Source organism: Lontra canadensis, unplaced genomic scaffold (genome assembly GCF_010015895.1).
Source record: "Lontra canadensis isolate GAN:19392208 unplaced genomic scaffold, GSC_riverotter_1.0 scaffold23, whole genome shotgun sequence".
Taxonomy (NCBI): Eukaryota; Metazoa; Chordata; class Mammalia; order Carnivora; family Mustelidae; genus Lontra; species Lontra canadensis.
Genome location: NW_022631017.1, coordinates 4165969 through 4188242, shown reverse-complemented (window position 1 = coordinate 4188242; position 22274 = coordinate 4165969). Strand labels below are relative to the sequence as shown.

General features: G+C 39.1%; 1 protein-coding gene across 6 annotated transcripts in view; it reads right to left on the bottom strand.

Annotated features, from left to right (window-relative positions):
* SUPT3H (SPT3 homolog, SAGA and STAGA complex component) overlaps positions 1 to 22274 on the bottom strand; it is a 534939-nt gene that overhangs the window by 15145 nt on the left and 497520 nt on the right. For 2 of the 6 annotated variants that reach the window (XR_004383209.1, XM_032862032.1), the window contains exon 12: positions 8145 to 8230. Coding sequence is in view for 5 of the 6 variants with exons in the window: in XM_032862032.1 (XP_032717923.1) it covers positions 8189 to 8230 (42 nt within the window). In the remaining variant the exon portion in view is untranslated. Of the gene's footprint in view, positions 1 to 8089; positions 8250 to 22274 lie in introns of those variants that run through there. The other 4 variants (XM_032862033.1, XM_032862029.1, XM_032862030.1 and 1 more) reach the window with 3 other exon arrangements.

Genomic DNA, 22274 nt, shown 5'->3' with positions numbered 1-22274 from the left:
GAAATGATAAGCAGGTGTTAGGGTGACAAAAGGAGGCAGGGAATAGGGGGATGGGGTGCTAGGGCAGAGGTTGGGGTTTCAGTATGTGAAAGGGTGGGCAGAGAAGGCCTTATGGGAAAGTGGCATCTGACAAAAGACCTGAAGAAGGGGAGGGAGCCGTGAGGAGAGGTCTAAAAGTGGGTGCTTTCCCACACTGAGGCCTCGTGGCCCTACTTGGCTCACATCCACCTACTTTGCTGAGATCTGTTTCGCTTCCATAACAAGGATATAAAAAGATACCATTTAATGCAATCACTGGTTAGGATAGTTTACAAAAATGATTTATGGAATACATATAATCTTCACTTCACCTGAACAGGAAACATTTGAAATCCAACTAAAACACGCCTCAATTTTTTTTTTTTTTTTTTTTTTTTTTTTTAGAGAGAGAGGAGGAAGCAGGCAGGGAGGCAGGCAGAGAGAGAGGAGGAAGCAGGCCCTCCACGGAGCAGAGAGCCCGATGTGGGGCTCGATCCCAGGACCTGAGCATGGCAGACCTGAGCCGAAGGCAGAGGCTTTAACCCACTGAGCCACCCAGGCGCCCCCTCAATTTCTTTTTAAGCGCTACTACCCCTCTTTGAGACCTGTCTCTCTTTTAACATTCATTATACACGATTCTGGAAAAGCTGAATGGTACAGTTAAGTATTAATAAATTCCTGAGTATTATTAACTGGGAAAAGGGGTTGGGAAAAACCAGGAGGAAATAGCCTATCCATATGAAAACAATAATCACATAGTATTTATTGTCTGGGATTGAAACGTTTCAAATACGCAAAGCAATAAAATGTCAGGAAAAGCGAAACTTCCTAATGTTAAAAAGATCATAAATTTTCCTCAAAATAAGACATATTAAAAAAAAAACTTCAGGTGATACTTTATGTCACAGGAAAATTATACACTTAAATCTAAGTTACAGCAGCTCAAAATCTTCAGAAGGCCCAATCCATTCACCACAGGACGGAAGAGCCCGATGAAAGTTACTGTGAGAGCACAGAAAGCAACAGCTTTTTTTTTTTTTTTAGCTTGAGAATCATTTTTTAACACAAAGACACGGACCCACGCATTCTGTAACTTGTACTTTTGTTAACTCTTGAATGAAAAATCATATGTCATGTCAAAAAGCTACCAGGATTTCAGGATCCCTTTTAAATGAATCGAATTTTATAAAACACATGAGCACATATGTATATATTTAAAACTAGAGTGGCACCTACGTGGGCAAAACATGTTTATTTAATCTACAGGTAATTTAATGTAGGTGGTCTCCTAGGCCCCTTTCAAGAATTGCACTCTCGCACAGGTCCCTGGCTCACTGCTTAGGAATTACAGACTTCATGTTGATTTTTCAACTTTCAAGGGTGCTATTTTTTTTTTTTTTTTTTTTTTTTTACATGATGGAATGACTGAAGGGCTGACTGAATGAATGAATAACAGAGACAAAAAACCCAGACGTTTTAATTGTAAGCTACTCTTGGGTGATAAACTGTTGCTTCCAGTTCACAAAAATCTCATTATTTTCAAGCTAAATAGATCTTCATATTTGCTTTATGTTCAGTGGACATATTACTGCTGTTACCTTTTGGGAAATGTCATTGTAGAATGGCTCACTGTCTTCAAATAAACCAGTAGGAGAACTGGCACATTTTCAAAGATGTTGCTATATGTAAAAATAGCAAGTATGTCTCTAACTCCTTCCCAGGTTTGTACAGATGCAGATGGAACAAAAATGTTCCTAGGTTTAGTAGTACAACTGTGAGTGAGGCGACCTCTCTTTCCGAGGTCACTAATCCCTTCCAATAAGACTGAAGTGACAGTGACCTACTCATACAGGCTCCAAGAAGCCCCATGCCCAGAGGGCTCTGGTTTCTCCGAGACACTGCATTTGTCTTTAAGAAAAAAGCTGTGATCATCTACAGTTCATGAGATTTGAGCCAAACAAGCATCAATACAAGATTAAACACATTTAACCAAACAAAAAAAATTAATTCTGTGCTTATGTTTAAATGAATAATTTTGTTTCCACCAACCAACCAACACATGTTTACTGAATACCTAATATGTGCATGTGGGGATTTCAAGGGGGTACATGCTCAAGACTTTGCCCTCAAGAAATTCTTAATCTGGTGCAGGCTACGAGACACACAGAGAGACAATTAGTGACACCAAACAGGAAGTATAAAGAACAAGAGGGCCATAATTAGCTCAGAGGAAGCAGAAGGTAGCATGCATGGAGACAACCTTTATGGGAAAGAGCTAGGGAAGGAGGCCACCATGAAAACCTAGGAGAGGGGAGGCAGATTTATTTTTCATGCTGGAAACAGCATGTCCTATATACCGTGGGGGAAACACCTCCTTTCGGAAACAGGTGTCAGCTAAGGGACGGCTTGCTTGTCATTTAGGCTTGGCGCTGCATGGTAGACCATGGTAAAGTACCCCAACCCTCATGTCTGGTGTCATCTGGGCCCCCCTCCCTGGAACACAGGATGTTGATACCATGCTGATCTTGCCTATGTTGCCACATAACTAACAAACTGCCTAATCTGTCTGGGCTCACTGTCTCTTCGCGGGTCAGATCTATAGAAGTGTGGCCAGCCAACCTACCAGCCACACACTCCCCGCTGCTTAGGGACACCTTGGCTAAGTGACAAGAAGTGGCCAATGTGCTGGCTGGTGAACTAACTTCTTGAAGTGGTCTGAATGAAGTCAATCCATGCCATTCAGAAAACAATGCTGCAGGTAGGCTGGTCCGTTGCTAGCTGGGAATCCTAAGGGACCTAAGTCAGCAAGTAACTTGATCTGAGGCAGAGCAGACCTGGGGTTGAATTAGAGAAGCTGCTGACTACAGATGAGAGAGGAAAATAATCATTTCTGATTCATATCATGCTCAGCAAGTTTCTTTCCACTTTCTTCTCTCTCCCTGTCCGCCATTCCCCCCAAGCACATGCACAGCAATCCCTGGCCAGGAGAAAGAATGACTATGTCATCATTAACAAGCAAACAACTAAAAAAGGCATTTGCACAAAGTTTCAGGGGTTGTCATATGTACCTCTGTACCTGCCACTGCAAACACGATGTACACAAGATGGGGATTATTTTATAACAGGACAAGCATACCTTGCATGAAAGCATAAAACTGTAGCATAAGTAGTTAGAGCCTTCTGGAGAAATTTGATCTTCATAAAGGAGGCTTTATAAACATGGATCTTGGATCTTTGAGGAAGATTTTCTTATAATTTGTATAGGGATTCTGAGTATGTGCATTGATCATATGTATTTATCTTTAGATTTAAGACATTATAGAGGACTTGGCATCATTCAACGTAACTATAGTCTATGGCATGTGATATGATATCCCATTATATACCTAGTACTTGGCCTTAGAGAAAGAATATTCAGTTAAAATGGAATTTTCTTGTAACCAGTTTTCTGGTATTGAGAAGTGCTTCTAGGTTCAGAGCAACAATTCTCTTTAATACATTATTAGAAACCTATACTCGAGCATGCTCCACGCGGTGGAACAGTGGCGAAGGATATGGGCTTGGGGGTCAATGCGTTGGGTACAAATGCCAGCTCCACTGGCTTCCTCTCTGCTACCTGTGGGCAACGGAGGGTGGGGTGGGGGGGTAACAGTGCGCATCCTGCGAAGGGGCTGTGAGTATCTAATGGAACAATTCGGACAAAGTACTTGGTACACAGGATGGCAAATGGAGTGCTGTAATTATTATGTCAAACTTATTCTTAAAACGCTGGTACAACATAGCCTCATTTTGATAGCAAGCAAAGCGTTAACCTGGTTTGAGTAAAATTAAATAAGCGATCATCTTGATTCTTGATTTTTCCCAGAATTTTTTGATTTTCCCAATATCCCAATAAAGAATTGCCAGTAATTTTTTTCCTTTAAAAAAATGGAATAGTGAATATTAGGTGGCGATGAGCAGAAGGAGGAACATGAATATAATGCTCTATACAGAGTTACAGTGGTTTCCAACAATGAAATATTGTATGTAGGTTTTTTGTGACTTTCTAGGAATTGTTTTAAAACATGCTTCAATTGCCAAAGCTCCGATGACTTATGATGGCTTGAATATCTGATATTTTGTTCCAGAAAACAAATGCAAGTCTCGTTCCTTGTGTTGGCTTTTTTTTTTTTTTTTTAAGTGCTACAGTATCACTCCCAACAATGGAGATTTACTTTAAGAGATAGGACTTTTTTAAATATTTGAGTTTTGAAAGGCATCTGGCCCTTATTTGGCTATCACATTCATATCTAATTCCTGCAGGCATGGTTTTGTTGTTTTAAGTTTGGCTTGATGGCCTCTGTGGAAAGCCTCTGCTTTAATGAACACAGCTCCTGGAACACTGTTAGAGTCCCACGCCTACCTCCACCCCCTCCCCTTTACTCTAAAAGCACGGAAAGTTTTATCTTGGATTTCGAATAAGGAGATAAAAATAAGAAAAATACATTGCTGGAGAATCAGCTTTCTGTGGGAGCCACTGCCGTGACACAGTCATTCAGCTTGATGCCCTCCTATTATTTGCAGAAGTGTTTATGTACTATGAAATGTTCAGCCAGAGCATACCGGAAACCATAAAATATTTTATGAGATGTATACATGGTTGAAGGCAGAATTTTAAATGCAACCTGGGAAGGTTCTATCTAAATTCCAGGAGGGTAGAGGAGGGAATATTTCTCTGTAGTGATTCAGTTTTACACAAGGGGTTATATGAACTGGAAAGAAATACCTGATTTGGGAACTATATAACATTTTTTCATAAAATTAAACCTTCTAATTTCTAGACAAGGAAACTTGTCTTCTTTCAGACCAAGAATCGCCACTTATGTGTATTTGTCTTCTATGTGGTAAAAGCATTCATGTGGATTATTATTTTATAGAAACAAAGGACAACAGCAATAAATGAAGAATTTTCCCCAGATACAGGAATTATATACACCGTTTAAAAAATATTTGTGCTTCTGATGGTTTTTAAATAAAAACTCTTGGTTCTAAAATTGGAACATTATTTCTGAATCTTAACTATTGCAATATGTGAAGGCAGGAAGGTTAATGACATGGCCTCAAAATGGCATGTTCGGAACGTCACATTCCCAATTTAAGTGAAGGGAGAAATATTTCTATTTCCTTTACCCTCAAATCTACGAGGCCCTGTCAATTTCCCATAAGAGGGGCTATTTTTACTGATTTGTTGGGTTTTACTTATTTTTTTCAGATTTGATCTCCAAAACACAAGGCTACAAAAATACAGATTATTTTGTGTATTCACATTTGATTTAGAAATGAGCCTGATGTGGTTGTTTTTGTTTCTGATAGCCTCTATCTCATGAAATCACTGTGAAGATCAATGAAATCCCAGAGGTGAGGTTCCTGACAGAGTTGGTGCTCAAAGTATATTAGTTCCTTCTCCCCTGCTTGCAGACCTCTTTTTTTTTTTTTTTTTTTTTTTTTTAAACTGATATATAGGGGCTCCTGGGTGGCTCAGTCAGTTAAGCATCTCCCTTTGGCTCAGGTCATGATCCCAGGGTCCTAGGATCAAGCCCTGCATTGGGCTTCTTGCTCAGCTGAGAGCCTGCTTCTCCCTCTCCCTCTGCTGCTCCTCCTGCCCTTGCTTTCTCTCTGACAAATAAAATCTTTAAAAAACAACAACAAAACAACCCAAAAAACTGATGATAACTGACATATAATACAGATTATTTAATTTTACCATGTCCCTTTGAAGATTTTAATGTAACACTTACGCTTTATAATATGCCCAAACTAGTATCATTTAAAAATAAATGTAGGTTATCATCTAGGATAAACATGACATAAAATTCCATGTGACTTGGGAGTATCTTATGCAAATCCAGTATGGTGGAGCAAAATGGTAGCCTGAGAATTAGGGGCCATGGATCTGGTCTCTGGGCCGTCACTGCCACTGCTGAGTGACCTTGGGAAAGTTAACTTCCCTCTCCAGGCTACATACTTTCATTGGGAAAATGAATGGTTGTTTGCAATGATTTCCAAGACTCTCTTCTGCTCTAACATTTTATGATTTTACCTAACATTTTAATCGTGAAGTCACATTTTCTGAGATTTTCCTTCTATACATTTTTTTGTATACCCGCTGCTTAAGAAAATTTGATTTCATTTTATTTCACTGAGTTTTATTTCAAATTCAGTGTTGCTGAAAGAGTCAGAGAAAGAAGCTAAGTGTAGAAAAGAAAAAAAAGAATTAAAAATATTAATATTGAGCAATTATGGGGACATCTAGGCTGGTTTGGGACAGACATAAATGACCTTGTTTTATTCTAAATTCAGCTCACTGGCTTATGATGAAAAGTGAAAGGTTATTATATGGACTTACTGGGTAAAACCAGATTTTATAAATAATTACCTGTCAGACTGTTCAAGATAGACAAACATATGCCAGACCAACAAAAACACAGACCTGTCATATTTCTGAGAGAAATGTACGTTGAGTCTTCCTTCTCTGGGACTATAAGGAGATCAGGTAGAATAAAATGAAGGGAAAAAAACCTAAACCCTGTGTTTTTTTGCCTTGTGCATACTTTAAAATGTATAATGTGGGAGAGCAGGAATTTTGATGTGAAAAATTAGCCCCTAAAAATTTTATACATCTATAAGCCCGGCAGATCGAAACCAAATACAATAAATGCTGTCGTTTTAAAAGTTAGGCTGTTTACTGCAAGCTTATAATTTTCCATGATTAGGGATGCCAAGAAAAATAAGAATGATGATAAAAAGAAAAGTTTAATCATACATTTCAATAAGCACAGATGGAACATCAAAACCCCTTGGCAATTTTTTGGTATTATATATCTGCGTTTTTTTGTTCTTGACATGAAGATTTTTTCCAGAAGGACTAACACAGAACAGGTAAATGATAGTTAACAAATGTCAACAGTATGGCACAATCATATTAATGGAGACTCACGATCATTTGGTCACAGGAGGAAAATCTTTCATGCTTCTTATTTCTGTTTTTATTAATGCTTTACAAAAGGCTCTTTCGGTTTGTGCAAAAATCACGATAAAAATAAAATTGCACAGAAGTCCTACCAAATTAAAGAAATAACTTCCTTTTTTGTAATTCAAGTTGAAGCAGGAACTGTACAATTACATCTGCTACATTTTGATTTGTTCTAAAAGTTTGAGTTCCTCATTTAATGGAGAAAAGTAGAGACACCAGAAGGGTAGCTCAGTTGCTACTAGCAAGAAATTACCCAGTCCACAATCCCAGTGTAGCTGTGGGAATGCTTCAGAGGGAGAAAGCAAATCACTCAACTTCTCTTAATCAACGTATTCTGATTATTTTGCTTCTAAACGGCTGTGTGTGTGTGTGTGTGTGTGTGTGCGCGTGCGTGTGTGTGTGTGTGTGTGATGGGCCTGGGGACTGGAGGGACAGGGGATGGAGAGACATGAAGACAGGGAAGAGGGCCTTGAGGAGGGAGAACACGCACAACAGGCAGATCCTCAGGAAGTTCGGGAAGAAGGCATGACAGATAACACATACGCTGCAAGTGGGGGCAAGGGATGCGAAGATGGGAACAGACAGTTCATCAGATCGATTATGTCTCTGATTAGTGTTGAGTTTATAAAATGACTAGTGGTCTCTAAAATACGAGTAGGATATATGTAATCAGCAGATGTTGCAAAGTGAAGTTGGTGGGACGGTGCCAGGGGAGAAGTGACTGTCCTTTTAATTTTGTTTCCTTTGTCCCAAACCTGGATTACAAAATGCATCAAATAAAACACAGACTAAACACTGCAGGGGGTGGGGCGGGAGACGGTGGTGGAGAAAAGACACTGCTTTTAAGATATGTGAGCTGAGGGCAGTAAATCCATTCCAAATTAAAATTTCAAAATTGTGTGATCTGCATTCTTGTCCACCTACACACTATCCCAAACATCCTGCCATTAATTAGCTAAACGGCCCAGCCAGTAAACAAGACGAAGCATTGAGAGGGCTGGAAAAAAGAGCTGCAGTCAGCCAGTTGATAGTCACAACAAACCAACCCACTCCTGAGGATACAGAGAAGGTAAACTTGTATTTTATTTTTTCCAAAGAGGGGAACAGAAATCACCTTAATATAACATTGCCTTTCCTGTTGTTACAGTCACAGTCCCATCAGCAGGCCAGAAAAGCCATCCCATTCCTGCGGTAGGCACTCTGTCAAAGAAAAAGAAATCTGCAATGAATTATCACATCAAGTCAAACCAGGAAAGGAGGCAAAAAAGCAAGCAGGGCTTTCTTCCTGTTTTGTAGACTCTGCTGCCTACACTGTAACTGGGTGCTGGATCTGAACATTTCTGGGGCCATCACTCTCTCTGGTAGAAAGTCAGTGTGGTTAACAAGTGGTTAGCGATTCTATTTTGGGGGGAGTGGGAGATATGCAAACTAAGAGATCCCATTTTGTTAATTGATTGGGTTTGGTTAGGTCAGAGACATGTTGTGTTGAATCTGTTTGTCCTTTATAAACATGTGTTCTTGATTGGATATGCTCAAGAATCACTTCTAATTAACTATCTTAATAGTCTATAAATTACTGACTCGTTAGAGCCTTCCCAGGCCTCATTTATAGTCTCCGTGAAAAGCTTGGAAACAAAACACTAGCAGAGGCCTTTCCTCCTTGCTAAAATACAGTGATCTCTAAGGAGTTCTGTACACTGCGGACGTTACAGAAAGCTTGAATCTTACATAATTTTATGTACATACACATGTACATATAGAGTGTGTATGAATAATCATAGTGGGATAAAATACTCCCATAAAAGAAAATGGGAAAATGGATACTAATGGCAATAATATGATGTACTCCAGTAAATCAAGTAAAACTGCACGATTTTTTTCTTCCTGTAAGATACACTCTACAGCTCAGCACGAGAAGAGCTGGACGACACAGGGCCTCTTGTGACTTGCCCTGAGTCTCATAATGAAACCCAGAATGAAACAGAACTAAAATCCAGGACTTAGGAAGAAAATTACCCTTTTCACCACATTTTTCATTATTTAAACTAGGACTAGTCATACCCAGAGAATTCTTAACCTTCAATTAGATGGATTTTTTTCTATAATCTGTTTTCAGAAAAGCAGAAAAATGACAAAATCTCCTATTAAGGGTTTTTTTCCCCTTTAGGCTAATAACTTTGATGCTAGAGTTTGCATACTTCCAGTCCAATATATTTACCTTCAACAGCCACGTTATAGGAAATAGTAAGTTTTTATGAGTAAGATAATGCTGTGGAGGGGCCGAAGAGTTTATATCTAAAAATGGTTAAATTACATTTAAAATTACACCCAAAGAGAGAAAAGTGGAAGCAAGCTTTTCTGAAAGCCCTCTACCTACAGGAGGCGAAACAAAAACGGTTTTCTGCATAACTTCCTGTTCATCATAAAATTCAATTCCCTTCAAAACCTCTCCTCCAAACATTCAGCTTATTCAGGATTTACTACGGTTGTCAGGCTTTGGGACGCAGGCTGACACTTCAGAGGCTGGTCGTGTGGCTCTTCAGCTCGTTCCAGATCAGCATTTCAAGGATGAGAAAACAGTGGCACTTTCCACGTTTCCTTCCTCAGACCTCTGTCTGGGAGCTCGCTCATTTACCATCAGACTTTTTGTGCCACTGGATGCTTGGATGGAAGCAAACATTCTAAGAAGGACTAGAAAAGTCCAGCTTTACCTCCTACAAGTGTGCACTGAGGAACAGCATTAGATGAGCTCCTCAGAGAGCCGCAAATAACTTGCAGGAATGGATAGAGTGTCTTCCCACAATCGCAGGCAGGGGAGCCTCAGGTCTTGAAACGGCACCGGCACCCCCACTCCCCCGCAATCCCCCACCACAGTTGCCTTAAAGAGGCTTATGCCAAAGTCATACTTTCAGGTTCTTGACCTTGATGTTTGAAATTTTACAACCACAGTGACAACCTTTAACATAATATTGAAAGCAGGGGGGATGGTTTACATGGAGATAAATGGACCTGGGAGTCAAGCTGGATTCCTCATAAAGGTAAATGGTTGAAGTGAGTCCTGCTTGAAAAAGCAGTTTTGGCTCAAGGGAAGACGGAGTCTTGGCTGAGCACACCTGAGAAATTACGAAGTTTCATCTTTCCAGGGTGGGCATGTGAAATGGTTCTGTCCAGTACTGAAGAGGTTACTTTTCAAAGATCAATTCACCTTCACAGATGATTTGTCACTATTGTTTGCAAATGACTACAAGACTAGAGAGACTTCGCGTAGCCACGTTTAACAAGAAAGCCAGAGTTTAGACCTGCCCCAGATTTCTGGAATAAGTGCTTCCTATTCCAATTCTAAAATAGAGAAGGGACAAACAAGCATGTGATTAGTGAAGAGCAATTTCGGCAAACCAATCCCCTGGGGTCCTCCAGCCTGAGTCACAGCTTTTTCCTTTTGATGTACAAAGGATGTATGTTGTCTGTGGAGGGTGATTATGGGAACATCCCAAATTTGGCATCCTTTCCCGAGTAAGCAACTTTAAAGGAAGATGGATGAGGACAGCTCATCTTTGTGTCAACTATGAATTTCTCTCTGTTTGTGTTGTGAATGCTGAAACTAAATTTAAACACTGCTTGGTGTGAGGGCCTTCCAGAGGCCACATTCTCATGAACACTTTGTATCCTGCTTACTCTCCACTGTCAGATCCTATGAGTGACTCCCTGCTTCTATATCTTTACAGATACTCCCACTTAGTAAAAGTCAGCCCTCGGCAGGGAAAAGCTGGGACCACCTCCCCCACTACTAAAAATTAATCAATAACGCAGTCATCTTCAACCCAACAATCCAGCTTCTATGTGATATATACCACTTAAACTTTATTTAATAAAGCTCTGTTCTCAACTATGAGTTGCTCCTCTGTGAATTTGCTGAAATCCTTAGACATGCTAGGATCTCTAAAGTTACCAGCAAAGATACTCTTTATTTTTTTTTCCAAAGACCAATTGCAGTTTATAGGCTTTTTGTTTCTCTTAAATTGAGCATCAAACTAGCTCCCAATTTTACACATTCATATATTCATTCAGTTCCAAATTACGGCCTACTACCAGAATGTCCATCTCAACCTGATGAGCTGACACATATTCTCCCTACTGCATTATAGGCACTGATGGGTAGAAATTAACTCATAAGTTTTCATTTTTGAAATATGTTTTTTTTCTTATCTTCATATAGACAAGCTAGAGAAAAAATTTAAATCCTAAATGGGTTTGTTGCTTCTTTTTTATGGGCCATGATAAATCGTACATTTTAAGGAATAGAAATCAATATTAAAAAGCAGAGGATTAATATTTAAACAAAAGGTAAATACACTACAAAACACGACCTATGTTATTTGCACCATTAACTTGATTAGCAAAGGTTTAACTATAGATAAAACTACCCCTTCCACCAAACCAAAGTTTGGATTTATACTTATTCTCCACTACTAGCTTTCCTTATTCTTTTCCACTTTCTCAAACAAATGAATAAACAAATGAAATAAAACAAAAATTTCACTGTAGGGACTGATATTGGCAAGATGGCTGGCTAGGAGGTCCCAAAGCTTGTCTCCCCACAAAAACAGTGAATAAACAACTATAAACAGACAAACCAGCTCTGGGAAAGCTTGAGACTATAACTAAGAAGCAGCAGAAGCCCTGCAGGGCTCAAATACTGAGCACAGCCTCATAGAAAAGTCTAAGAAGCATTTTACCTGCTTCATTCCATCTCCCAGCCCAGAGGAGCTCAGTGCAAAGAGGAACCCCTTTGGAGGGATTATACCCGATGGGAAAAGGAGAGGAGCACCCAAGTAACTCTCATCACTGCCATGGCCATCTGTAGACTTTGCCACAGAGCACTCCCAGTCTGCACCAACACTGAGTGTCTCCTCCCTGCTGTGTCTCCTCACCAGGGACTTACTGGAGTTACTGCTGTGGTGAAACTGCTGTGGTTGATGCTGTGCCCCACTCTCTGGGACTGGGATGCCACAGCACATTGCCATTTGTGAAACTAGAAGTGTCATTGCTTTCTGTGCCCTGCCTTCAGGATTCTAAGTCATGGCTTTGATCAGCCATCACTGGGGCTGACCTGCTGCTTTTCTGTGACTGATCCCTGGAGTCATAAGCTGTGGCTTTGACCTGCCATTACTAGGCTGTGATGCTGCTGTTGTTGCTCTCTGTTCCACCCTCTGGGTCCTAAGCCATGGCACTGACTTGCCATGAGTGGGTTGTAATGCTACAGCTCTGTGCCACACCCCTTGTGTCTTGAGTCACAGCTTTGACCCACCATCCCCATGGCATGCTGCTGCTACACCCCTCATCCTGGGCCTGAGTCACTGCTGTATCCTGTCATCCCAGAGCCTGTGCCACTGCTGCGTGCCCCCATCGTGGGGTCCAAATCACTGTGGTGATTCCGAGTCTCTGATCCTGGTTCCTTGGAGATCTGCCCATGCATGCTCATCAGACATTTGAACTACCATCAAAACAAGTGCACCTGGGCCCCAGGACCCCTGGTTTCACTGCTGTACTGGGTGCCAGTTCACCAGAGCTGGTACCAAGAGGAAGTCCCCTTGGATAGAACTCCCTGCCACAGGAAAAATTAAAAAAAAAAAAAAAAAGGAGAATAGGAAGACCCCATCAGTCTCTTCCACCTAGAACCCCAAGAGCCTTAGACACTGTTGCTGCTTATAGGATCTCTGCAGTCTTGGTCAAAGAAGAACCCTACAGTCTTTGTCAATGTTGATCTCAGTTGATGTAGGTGTACAGATTATGCTGTGTGCCCTCTCCAGACCCAGAGACACAGCACCCTACTCAGCCAGAGCCCTCACAGCCACTTTCTGTTGAGTCTTTCCCCACCAAAATCAATCTAAAAGGCTGGAGGAGATGACTCCTCTCTCAAATGAGCAAACATTAATGCAAAGACACAGAAATGTGAAATAAGGAAACACAACACTACCAAAGGAGCTTGATAGTTTTCAAGTTACTAACCCCAAAGAAATGGAGATCTGTGAGTTACCTGAAAAAGATTTCAAAACAATTATTTTAAGGAAGGGCAGTGAGATTTGAGAGTACACAGAGAACAATATGAACTTAGGAAAATAATGCAACAATAAAATGAGGGGTTCAAACAAGAGAAATCATAAAAACATTTTGAGGGTGAAGTATACAGTCAATGAAATAAAAAAAATGCAACAGAGAGTTTCATTAACAGGCTCAAACAAGCAGAAGAATTTGTGAACTTGAAGACAGATCTCTTAATATTATCCATATGGTGCCGAAAAAAGAAATAAAAATGAAAAAAAAAATAAAGAAAGCCTGTGTGAATTATGGGACACCATTAAATGAAACAATATTCATGTTATAGGAGTCCTAGAAAGAGAAGAGAGGGGGAAGGGATCAGAAAATGTAAAGAAATAATGGCTGATAACTTCCAAACTCTGGGGAGAGATGGCTAGCCAGATACATGAAACTTAAAGATCCCCAGATTCAACCCAAAGAGATCTTCACTGAGACAACATAATCAAACTCTTGAATAACAAAGATAAAAAGAGAATTCTGAAAGCAGCAAGAGTTTAAAAAGAATCATTGCATACAAGGGAACCCTGGTAAGGCTGTCAGCAGATTTCTCAGAAGAAATCATTCAGACCAGGATACAGTGGGATAATACACTCAAAGTAGTCAAAGAAAATAAAATGCTGATCAAGAATACTTAACCCAGGAAAGTAGTTCCTGGATAGAGATAAAGACTTTTCCAAACAAATAAAAGCTAAGGGAATTGGTCAACACTAGACCTGCTTTACAAGAAATGCTAAAGAGAGTTCCTTAAGATGAACAAATGAGTGCTAATTAGTAACATGGAAACATGGAAGTATTAAAATCACTGATATAGGTGAATATATAGACAAATTCAATATACTCAATATTGCAATGGTGGCATGCAAATCACTAGACTCTAGTATATAATTAAAAGACAAAAATGTTAAGTATAACTATAGCTACAATAATTTGTTAATGGTTTTACAATATGAAGAAATGTAAATTGTGACATCAACATACAACTGGGAGGCAAGTAAATGTGTAGAATTTTTTCAGGCAATGGGAGTTAGGTTGTTTTCAACTTAAAACAGACTGTTACAAGATTTACTATGAAAGCTTCATGATGATCACAAAGAAAAACCTATACAAAATATACAAATGATGTGAAAAGAATCAAAGCATACCACCTTAAAAAAATAATCAATTTTCAAAGAAAGACAGCAAGAGAGGAAGAAAAGAACCAAAGACTACAAAATAATCAGAAAACATTTAACAAAATGGCAAAGTAAGTCCTTACCTTTCAATAATTACTTTAAATGTAAATGGTTTAAATTTTTCAATCAAAAGACACAGAGTGCTTGAACGGATTTAAAAAAAAGACCCAACGATATGGTGCCTATAAGAGACTCACTTAAGCTTTAAAGACATTCATGGGCTGAAAATGAAGGAAATGCAAATGGAAAGAAAAAAGGATAGTGGTAACTATTCTTATAAAAAAAAAAATGAACTTTAGATCAAAGGCTGTAACAAGAGATAAAAAAGGTCATTCTGTAGTGGGGGTCAATTCATCAAGAGGTTGTAATAATCATAAATGTATATGCACCCAATATCAGAACACCTAAACATATTAAGTGATTATTAACAGATCTGGAGGCAAAAACACACTGATGCAAAAATAGTAGGAAATGGACTTCAACATCCCACTTTCACAATGGGCAGATCATCCACACCTAATATCATTAAGGAAAGAGTGGACTTGACCTACACTTTAGAACAAATGGACTTAACAGACATATATAGAACAGTCCATCCAACAGCAGAACAATACAAAATATTCTCAAGAGCACACAGAACATTCTCCAGGACAGATCATATGTTATGTTATAAACTAAGCTTAAAAAACTTAAGAAGATTGAAATCTTATCAAGTATCTTTTCTGGGCACAATGGTATGAAACCAGAAATCAGTAACAGAAGGAAATTTGGAAAATTCACAAATACATAGAAAATAAACAAGGCACTTCTTTTTTTTTTTAAAAAGATTTTATTTATTTATTTGACAGACAGAAATCACAAGTAGGCAGAGAAGCAGGCAGAGAGAGAGGGGGAAGCAGGCTCCCCGCTGAGCAGAGAGCCCGATGCAGGGCCCAATCCCAGGACCCTGGGATCATGACCTGAGCCGAAGGCAGAGGCTTTAACCCACTGAGCCACCCAGGCACCCCAAACAATGCATTTCTGAACAGTCAATGGGTCAAAGAAGAAATCAAAAGGGAAATAAAGTATTTTGAGCAAACCAAAAAGGAAACATAACATACCAAAACTTATGGAATGTAGCAAATACAGATCTGATAGAGAAGTTCAGAGCAGTAAATGTCTGTACTCAGAAAAAAAGAAAGATTTAAAATAAAAAATATAGGGGCACCTGGGTGGTTCAGTAGGTTAAGCCTATGCCTTCAGCTCAGGTCAGGATCTCAGGGTCCTGAGATCAAGCCATGCATTGGGCTCTCTGTTCAGCAGGGAGCCTGCTTCCCCCCTACCCTCTGCCTGCCTCTCTGCCGACTTGTGATCTCTGTCTGTCAAATAAATAAATCTTAAAAAAATATATAACCTTATACTTCTTGGAACGAGAGAGAAGAACAAACTAAGCCCAAAGTTAGCAGAAGGAAGGAAATAATAAAAATAACAGCAGAAATAAATGAATAGGAAAACAGTAGATAAGATCAACAACTAAGAAATGGTTTTCTGAAGAAAAAATTAAGAAAATTGAAAAACCTTCAGCTAGACTAAAAAAAAAAGTGAGATGACTCAAATAAGATTACAGATAAAAGAAGAGACATTATAACAGATCTCACAGACATTCAAAGGATCATCAGTGACCACTATGAAAATATGCAAAGAAATCAGGTAACTCAGAAGACATGGATAAATTCTTAGAAAACTGCTAAGAAAACTTAGAAAACTGCTAAGAAAACTTAGAAAACTGCTAAAACACTTACCAAGACTGAAGAGCAGCAATGTCCACAATAGCTAAACTATGGAGAGGCTAGACATCCACTGACAGATGAATGGACAAAGAAGATTACACACACACACACACACACACACACACACACTCACTCACACAATGGAATACTATTCAGCCATCAAAAATAAGAAATCTTTTTTTTTCATTTGTTTGTTCTTCAGATTTATTTGGTATAAGTGACAATTTTTTTTAAATATAATTTCTTTTCAGTGTAACAGAATTCATTGTTTATGTACCACACCCAGTGCTCCATGCAATACGTGCCCTCCATAATACCCACCACCAGGCTCCCCCAACCTCCCACCACCCGCCCCTTCAAAACCCTCAGATTGTTTTTCAGAGTCCATAGTCTCTCATGGTTCATCTCCCCCTCCAATTTCCCTCAACTCCCTTCTCTCCATCTCCCCCTGTCCTCGGTGTTATTTGTTATGCTCCACAAATAAGTGAAACCATATGATAATTGACTCTCTCTGCTTGACTCTTGCCATTTGCAATAATGTGGATGGAACTAGAGGGTATTATGCTAAGCAAAAAATTCAATCAGAGACAGACAATTATCATACAATCTCACTGACTTGTGGAATTAAAGAAACAAAACAGAGGACCATAGGGGAAGAGAGGAAAACAATAAAACAAGATGAAATTAGAGAGAAGACAAACCATAAAGGACTCTTAAACATAGGAAACAAACTGAGGGCTGCTGGAGGGAAGGTGGGTAGGGGTATGGGGTAACTAGGTGATGGACATTAAAGACGACACATAATGTAATGAACACTGGGTGTTATGTAGGACTGATAAATCACTGAACTCTACCTCTGAAAGTAATAGTACATTATATGTTAATTAATTGAATTTAAGTAAAAATTTAAAAATACAAAAAAGATGAATATAAAACCTGAACAGACCAATAATGAGCAGAGAGATTGAATCAGTTATAGAAAACCTTCCAACAAATAAAATCCCAGGACCTTCAGAAGGCTTCATTGATGAATTCTACCAAACGTTTAAAAAAGAATTAATACCAATCCTTCTCAAACACCCAAAAATTGAAGAGGAGGAAACACTTTAAAACTCACTTTACAGGCAAGCCTTATCTTGATATGAAAGCCAAACAAGGGCATTTTAAGAAAAGAAAATTACAGTCTAAGACTTTGGTCACCAATTCCGATGTGGTTTTTCTTCCACACCAACAAGCAATTCTTGGACACCAGTTCAGTGTCCTACAATTCAACTTAATTCTGACAAATCTAGCTGCAGACAGCATCAGACCTCACAGGTTAAGGACTCAGTCCTACAAAACTGCTGCCTCCCTGCCCCCCCCCCCACCGTGTTAGATGCCAATCATAAGTCCAGGTTACCACCTGTGCTTCTGACTGACCAGCTGTAGACTTGAGGGTCTGATTAATTTGCCAAAGTGGCTCACAGAACTTAGAGGAACATTTTACTTATAATATTACTGGTTTATTACAAAAGTATATAATTCAGGAACAGTCAGATGAAACAGATGCATAGGGTGGGAGGTTAGGGTGTGGAGCTTCCATGCCTTCTCTGAGTGTGCCACTCACCCTGAATCTCCATGTGTTCACCAAAATGGAAGCTCTCTGAACCCCAACTTTTTTTTAAATGGACTTTGTTACATAAACAAGACTGATTAACTCTTTGGCCACTGGTGACCAAACTCAATCTCCAGGCTCTCTTCCCTCCTGGGAGGTTGGGGGGTAGGATGGAAAGTTCCAACCCTCTAATCACATGATTGGCTCCACTGGTAACCAGCCTCCATCCTTAGGTGCACTCTAGAGGTCACCTCACTGACATAACAAGAGATACCTGTATAGCCCATGAGAAATTCCAAAGGCTTTAGGAGCTCTGTCCCAGAAACAGGGATGAAGATCAATACATATTTCTTATCATAAATCACAATATCACATGGGCCATGTCCCTGCTAAACACAGATGCAAAAATCCTGAACAACCTACTAGCAAATCAAATTCAGTAGCACACTAGAAGGATTATACACCATGATCAAGTGAAGTTTTATCTCTGAGATACAAGGGTGATTAAACATATACAAATCAGTAAACATGACATACTACATTAATAGAATAAACAGTAAAAACCATATGATCATTTCAGTAGGTACAGAAAAAAGCATTTGACCAAAGTTAACATCCTTTCATAATAAAAACTCTCAACAAATTATGTGTACTAAGAACATGCCTCAACATAATAAAGGCCATTTATGACAAACCCAAAGCTAACATCATGCTTTATGGTGAAAAGTTAAAAGCCTTTCCTCTAAGATTGGGAACAAGACAGTAGTGCAAGTAGTGAAAATCCTAGCCATAGCATTTAGTCAAGAAAAAAAAAATGGCACTTAATTCAGAGAGGAAAAAGTAAAATTATCTCTGTTGGCAGATGACATAAACTTTAAAAAAAATTAACATATAATGTATTATTTGCTTCAGGGGTACAGTCTGTGATCATTGTCTTACACAATTCACAGCATTCACCAGAGCACATACCCTCCCAATGTCCATCACCCAGCTGCCCCATCCCTCACACCCCCTTCCACTCCAGCAACCCTCAGTTTGTTTCCTGAGATTAAGAGTCTCTTATGGTTTGTCTCCCTCTCTGGTTTCATCTTGTTTCATTTTTCCCTCCCTTCCCCTATGATCCTCTGTCTTGTTTCTCAAATTCCTTGTATCAGTGAGATCATATGATAATTGTCTTTCTCTGACTGACTTATTTCGCTTAGCATAATACCCTCTATTTCCATCCATGTCCTTGTAAATGGCAAGATTTTGGTTTTTTTGATGGCCGCATAATATTCTGCAGATGACATAATCTTATACATAGAAAGCCCTAAAGATGTCAGCAAAAAAAAATTGTAGAACTATAAATTAATTCACTAACACAGGTTATAAAATCAACTACAAAAATCAGTTGTGTTTCTGTACACAAACCATAAACCATCTCAAAGGGAAACTGAGAAAGCAATCCCATTTACAATAGGATCAAACACAATAAAGTCATTGGGAAAAAATGAACCAAGGAGATGAAAGATCTCTACCCTCAAAACCATAAAACACTGTTAAAGAAGTTGAGGAAGACACAAATAAATGGAAAGATATCCTTAATCTGTGGGCTGGGAGAGTTAGTATTGTTAAAATGTCTGTTACTACCCCAAGCAATCTACAGATTCAATCATATCCTATCATAGCCTATCAAAATTCCAACGGCATTTTTTTTTTTTTTACAGAAATAGAAAATACAAACCCAAGGATGGAACACAAAAAATCCTGAATAACAAAAGCTATCTTGAGACAAAAGAACAAAGCTGTATGTATCATATTTTCTGATTTCAAACTATGTTCAAAGCTATAGTAATCAGAACAGAATGGTACTGGCATAAAAACAGATACAGATAAATGGAACAGAATAGAGAGCCCTGAAATAAACCTACATGTATATGGTCAATTAATTTTTGACAAAGGAGCCAGGAATATACTAGAGGAAAGGACATTTTTTCAAATAAATGGACAGCCACAGGCAAAAGAATAAAACTAGACCCGTATTTTACACCTTATACAAAATCAGACACAAAAATCAATTCAACTGGGGCACCTAGGTGGCTCAGTGGGTTAAGGCCTCTGCCTTCGGCTCGGGTCATGGTCCCACGGTCCTGGGATCAAGCCCCGCGTCGGGCTCTCTGCTCAGCGGGGAGCCTGCTTCCCCCCCCCCTCTGTCTGCCTCTCTGCCTACTTGTGATCTCTGTCAAATAAATAAAAAAATTAAAAAAAAATCAATTCAACCTGGATTAAAAACGTGAATGTAAGACCTGAAACTGCAAAGGTCCTAGAAGTAAACACAGGGAGTACGATCCTTGACACCGGTATTGGAAATGATTTCTTGAATCAGACACCAAAAGCAAAGGCAACAAAAACTAAAATAAACAAGTGGACTACATCAAAAGGAAGAGTTTCCGCGTAGCAAAGGAAACAATAAATTGTAAAGGCAACCTACAGAATGGAAGGAAATATTTGCAAATCATATATTTGACTATATATGATAATTATAATTAATTATACTTTATAATTTGGTTCATACCCAAAATATAAAAGAACTCATATAATTTAACAGCAAAATAGCAAATAATCCAATTAAAAATGGGAAAAGGACCTGAATAGACATTGTTCAAGGAAAACATACAAATAGCCCAGGGGTACATGAAAAGGTGCTCAACATCACTAATCATCAGGAAAATGAAAATCACAGATACAATGAAATACCCCCTCTTACCATTTAGGACGGCTATTAACAAAAAGATAAGAGATAATAAACACTGATGAGGATGTGGGGAAAAGGGAACTCTTACACACTGTTGGTGGGTACATAATTCACTACAGTCATAGAAATCAGTGTAGCAGTTGTTCAAAATATTAAAAATAAAATTATGATAGTCATGACTCAGCAATCCCATTTTTTGGTATATATCCTAAGGGAAATGAAATCAGTATCTTAAAGAGATATCTGTACCTCTATGTTCACTGCAGCATTCTTGACAATAGCTAAGCTACGGAAACAAGTTACATGTTCTCTGATGGATGAATGCTTCAAGAATAGTATATATATAGTATATACATATATACATACATACATATATGTGTGTATATATAAAGAATATATATTATATATACAAATATATTTAAAAAATATAAATTCTTTATATAAAATATATGTATATACACACACATACAACAGAATGTTATTTAGTCATAAAATAGAAGGAAATCCTACCATGTCTGCAAACATGGATGTTTGGAAACCAAAGAACAAAACCCTCTGCTTTTATCTAGAATCAAAGAACAATAGAATTTTGGGATCTCTTCCAATTCCTAATTTAATAGATGAAAAAAACCAATACCCAGAGAGAGAGAGAGAGAGAGACAGACTCATCACTGGTCAGCCCAGGATTCCTGACTCAGGCTAGGGCTCTTTATGGATGGTTCTCATTTTGCCCAAAGCTATGTGTTTAGCTTCTCTGACCCTGATGGGGAAAACAGATGGAGGGAAAGAAATTGTTTTCCCGGATTAAGAGCCCTTGGGATCAGAACAAAAGTGAAGGGATTGAAGTGTGTGTGTGTGGGGGGGGGGGTTGCTTAATGATGTCTAAAACAGGACAGCTGAGTAGTTAGAACAAGGCAGGTCATTATGAGCTTTTCATTCTACTTCTGGCTCTTCTGCTATATGATTAGCTCCTCCTTGGAGAATCACTTAATTTCCCTAAGTGCCCCAAAGAATCATTTTGATAAATGGATGAAATATCAAAATCAGTAAGAGAAACGTGATTGAGAGGTTCCAAGGCCAAAGTATGCATCTTTGGGACCTTCAGGGGGTGACAGACCATGTGTTCCCATAGAAATTTTACTAAGGCTCTGCTCAGTGTCTGATTTAAGGCTGAGCAATAATGCGGCCCGCCTGGATCTGTTTGGAGTGGGCCAGTTGGAGTTAACATCCAGTAGTAAAGAGGACAATCAGAAGATTTAGAGTGTGTATTTGCCCTTTCCCAAGCTCTTCCTAACTCCCAATTAACTAAGTGTAGGGGAGACTCTTTGCATTTAAGGTGATCTGTGGGCCCCAGGAGTTGCCCTGGTTATCAGGGTCCTGGTGGTTTCCCGTGTGTTCTCCTCTACACCACAGGGACAAAGAGGCACAGAAGGGACAGGGGTCCTACATCCACTAGCTTGGCCTTGCTGGAGGGAAAATGTGGAAAAGGAGTGGAGCAAACGAGAAGTAACAGGCTAATCCAAGTGTTTGCTTTATTTTATTTTATTGTTTTTAAAGATTTTATTTATTTATTTGACAGAGAGAGAGGGGGAAGAAGGCTCCCCGCTGAGTGGAGAGACTGATGAGGGGCTCGATCCCAGGACTCTGGGATCATGACCTGAGCCGAAGGCAGAGGCTTTAACCCGCTGAGCCACCCAGGCACCCCGAGTGTTTGCTTTATTAAAAGAGCCAGTTGAGTTGGGGCAGAAAAGTAGGTATTTTTTCCGAATTTCTTGTATGAATGCTGTTTCTCAAGACTGCTAAGTTAACCCTCCTTTCTGCCCCATCCCACTCCCAAGTTTTACCAGTAAAAACCAGTTTGCTTCCATCTCACCTT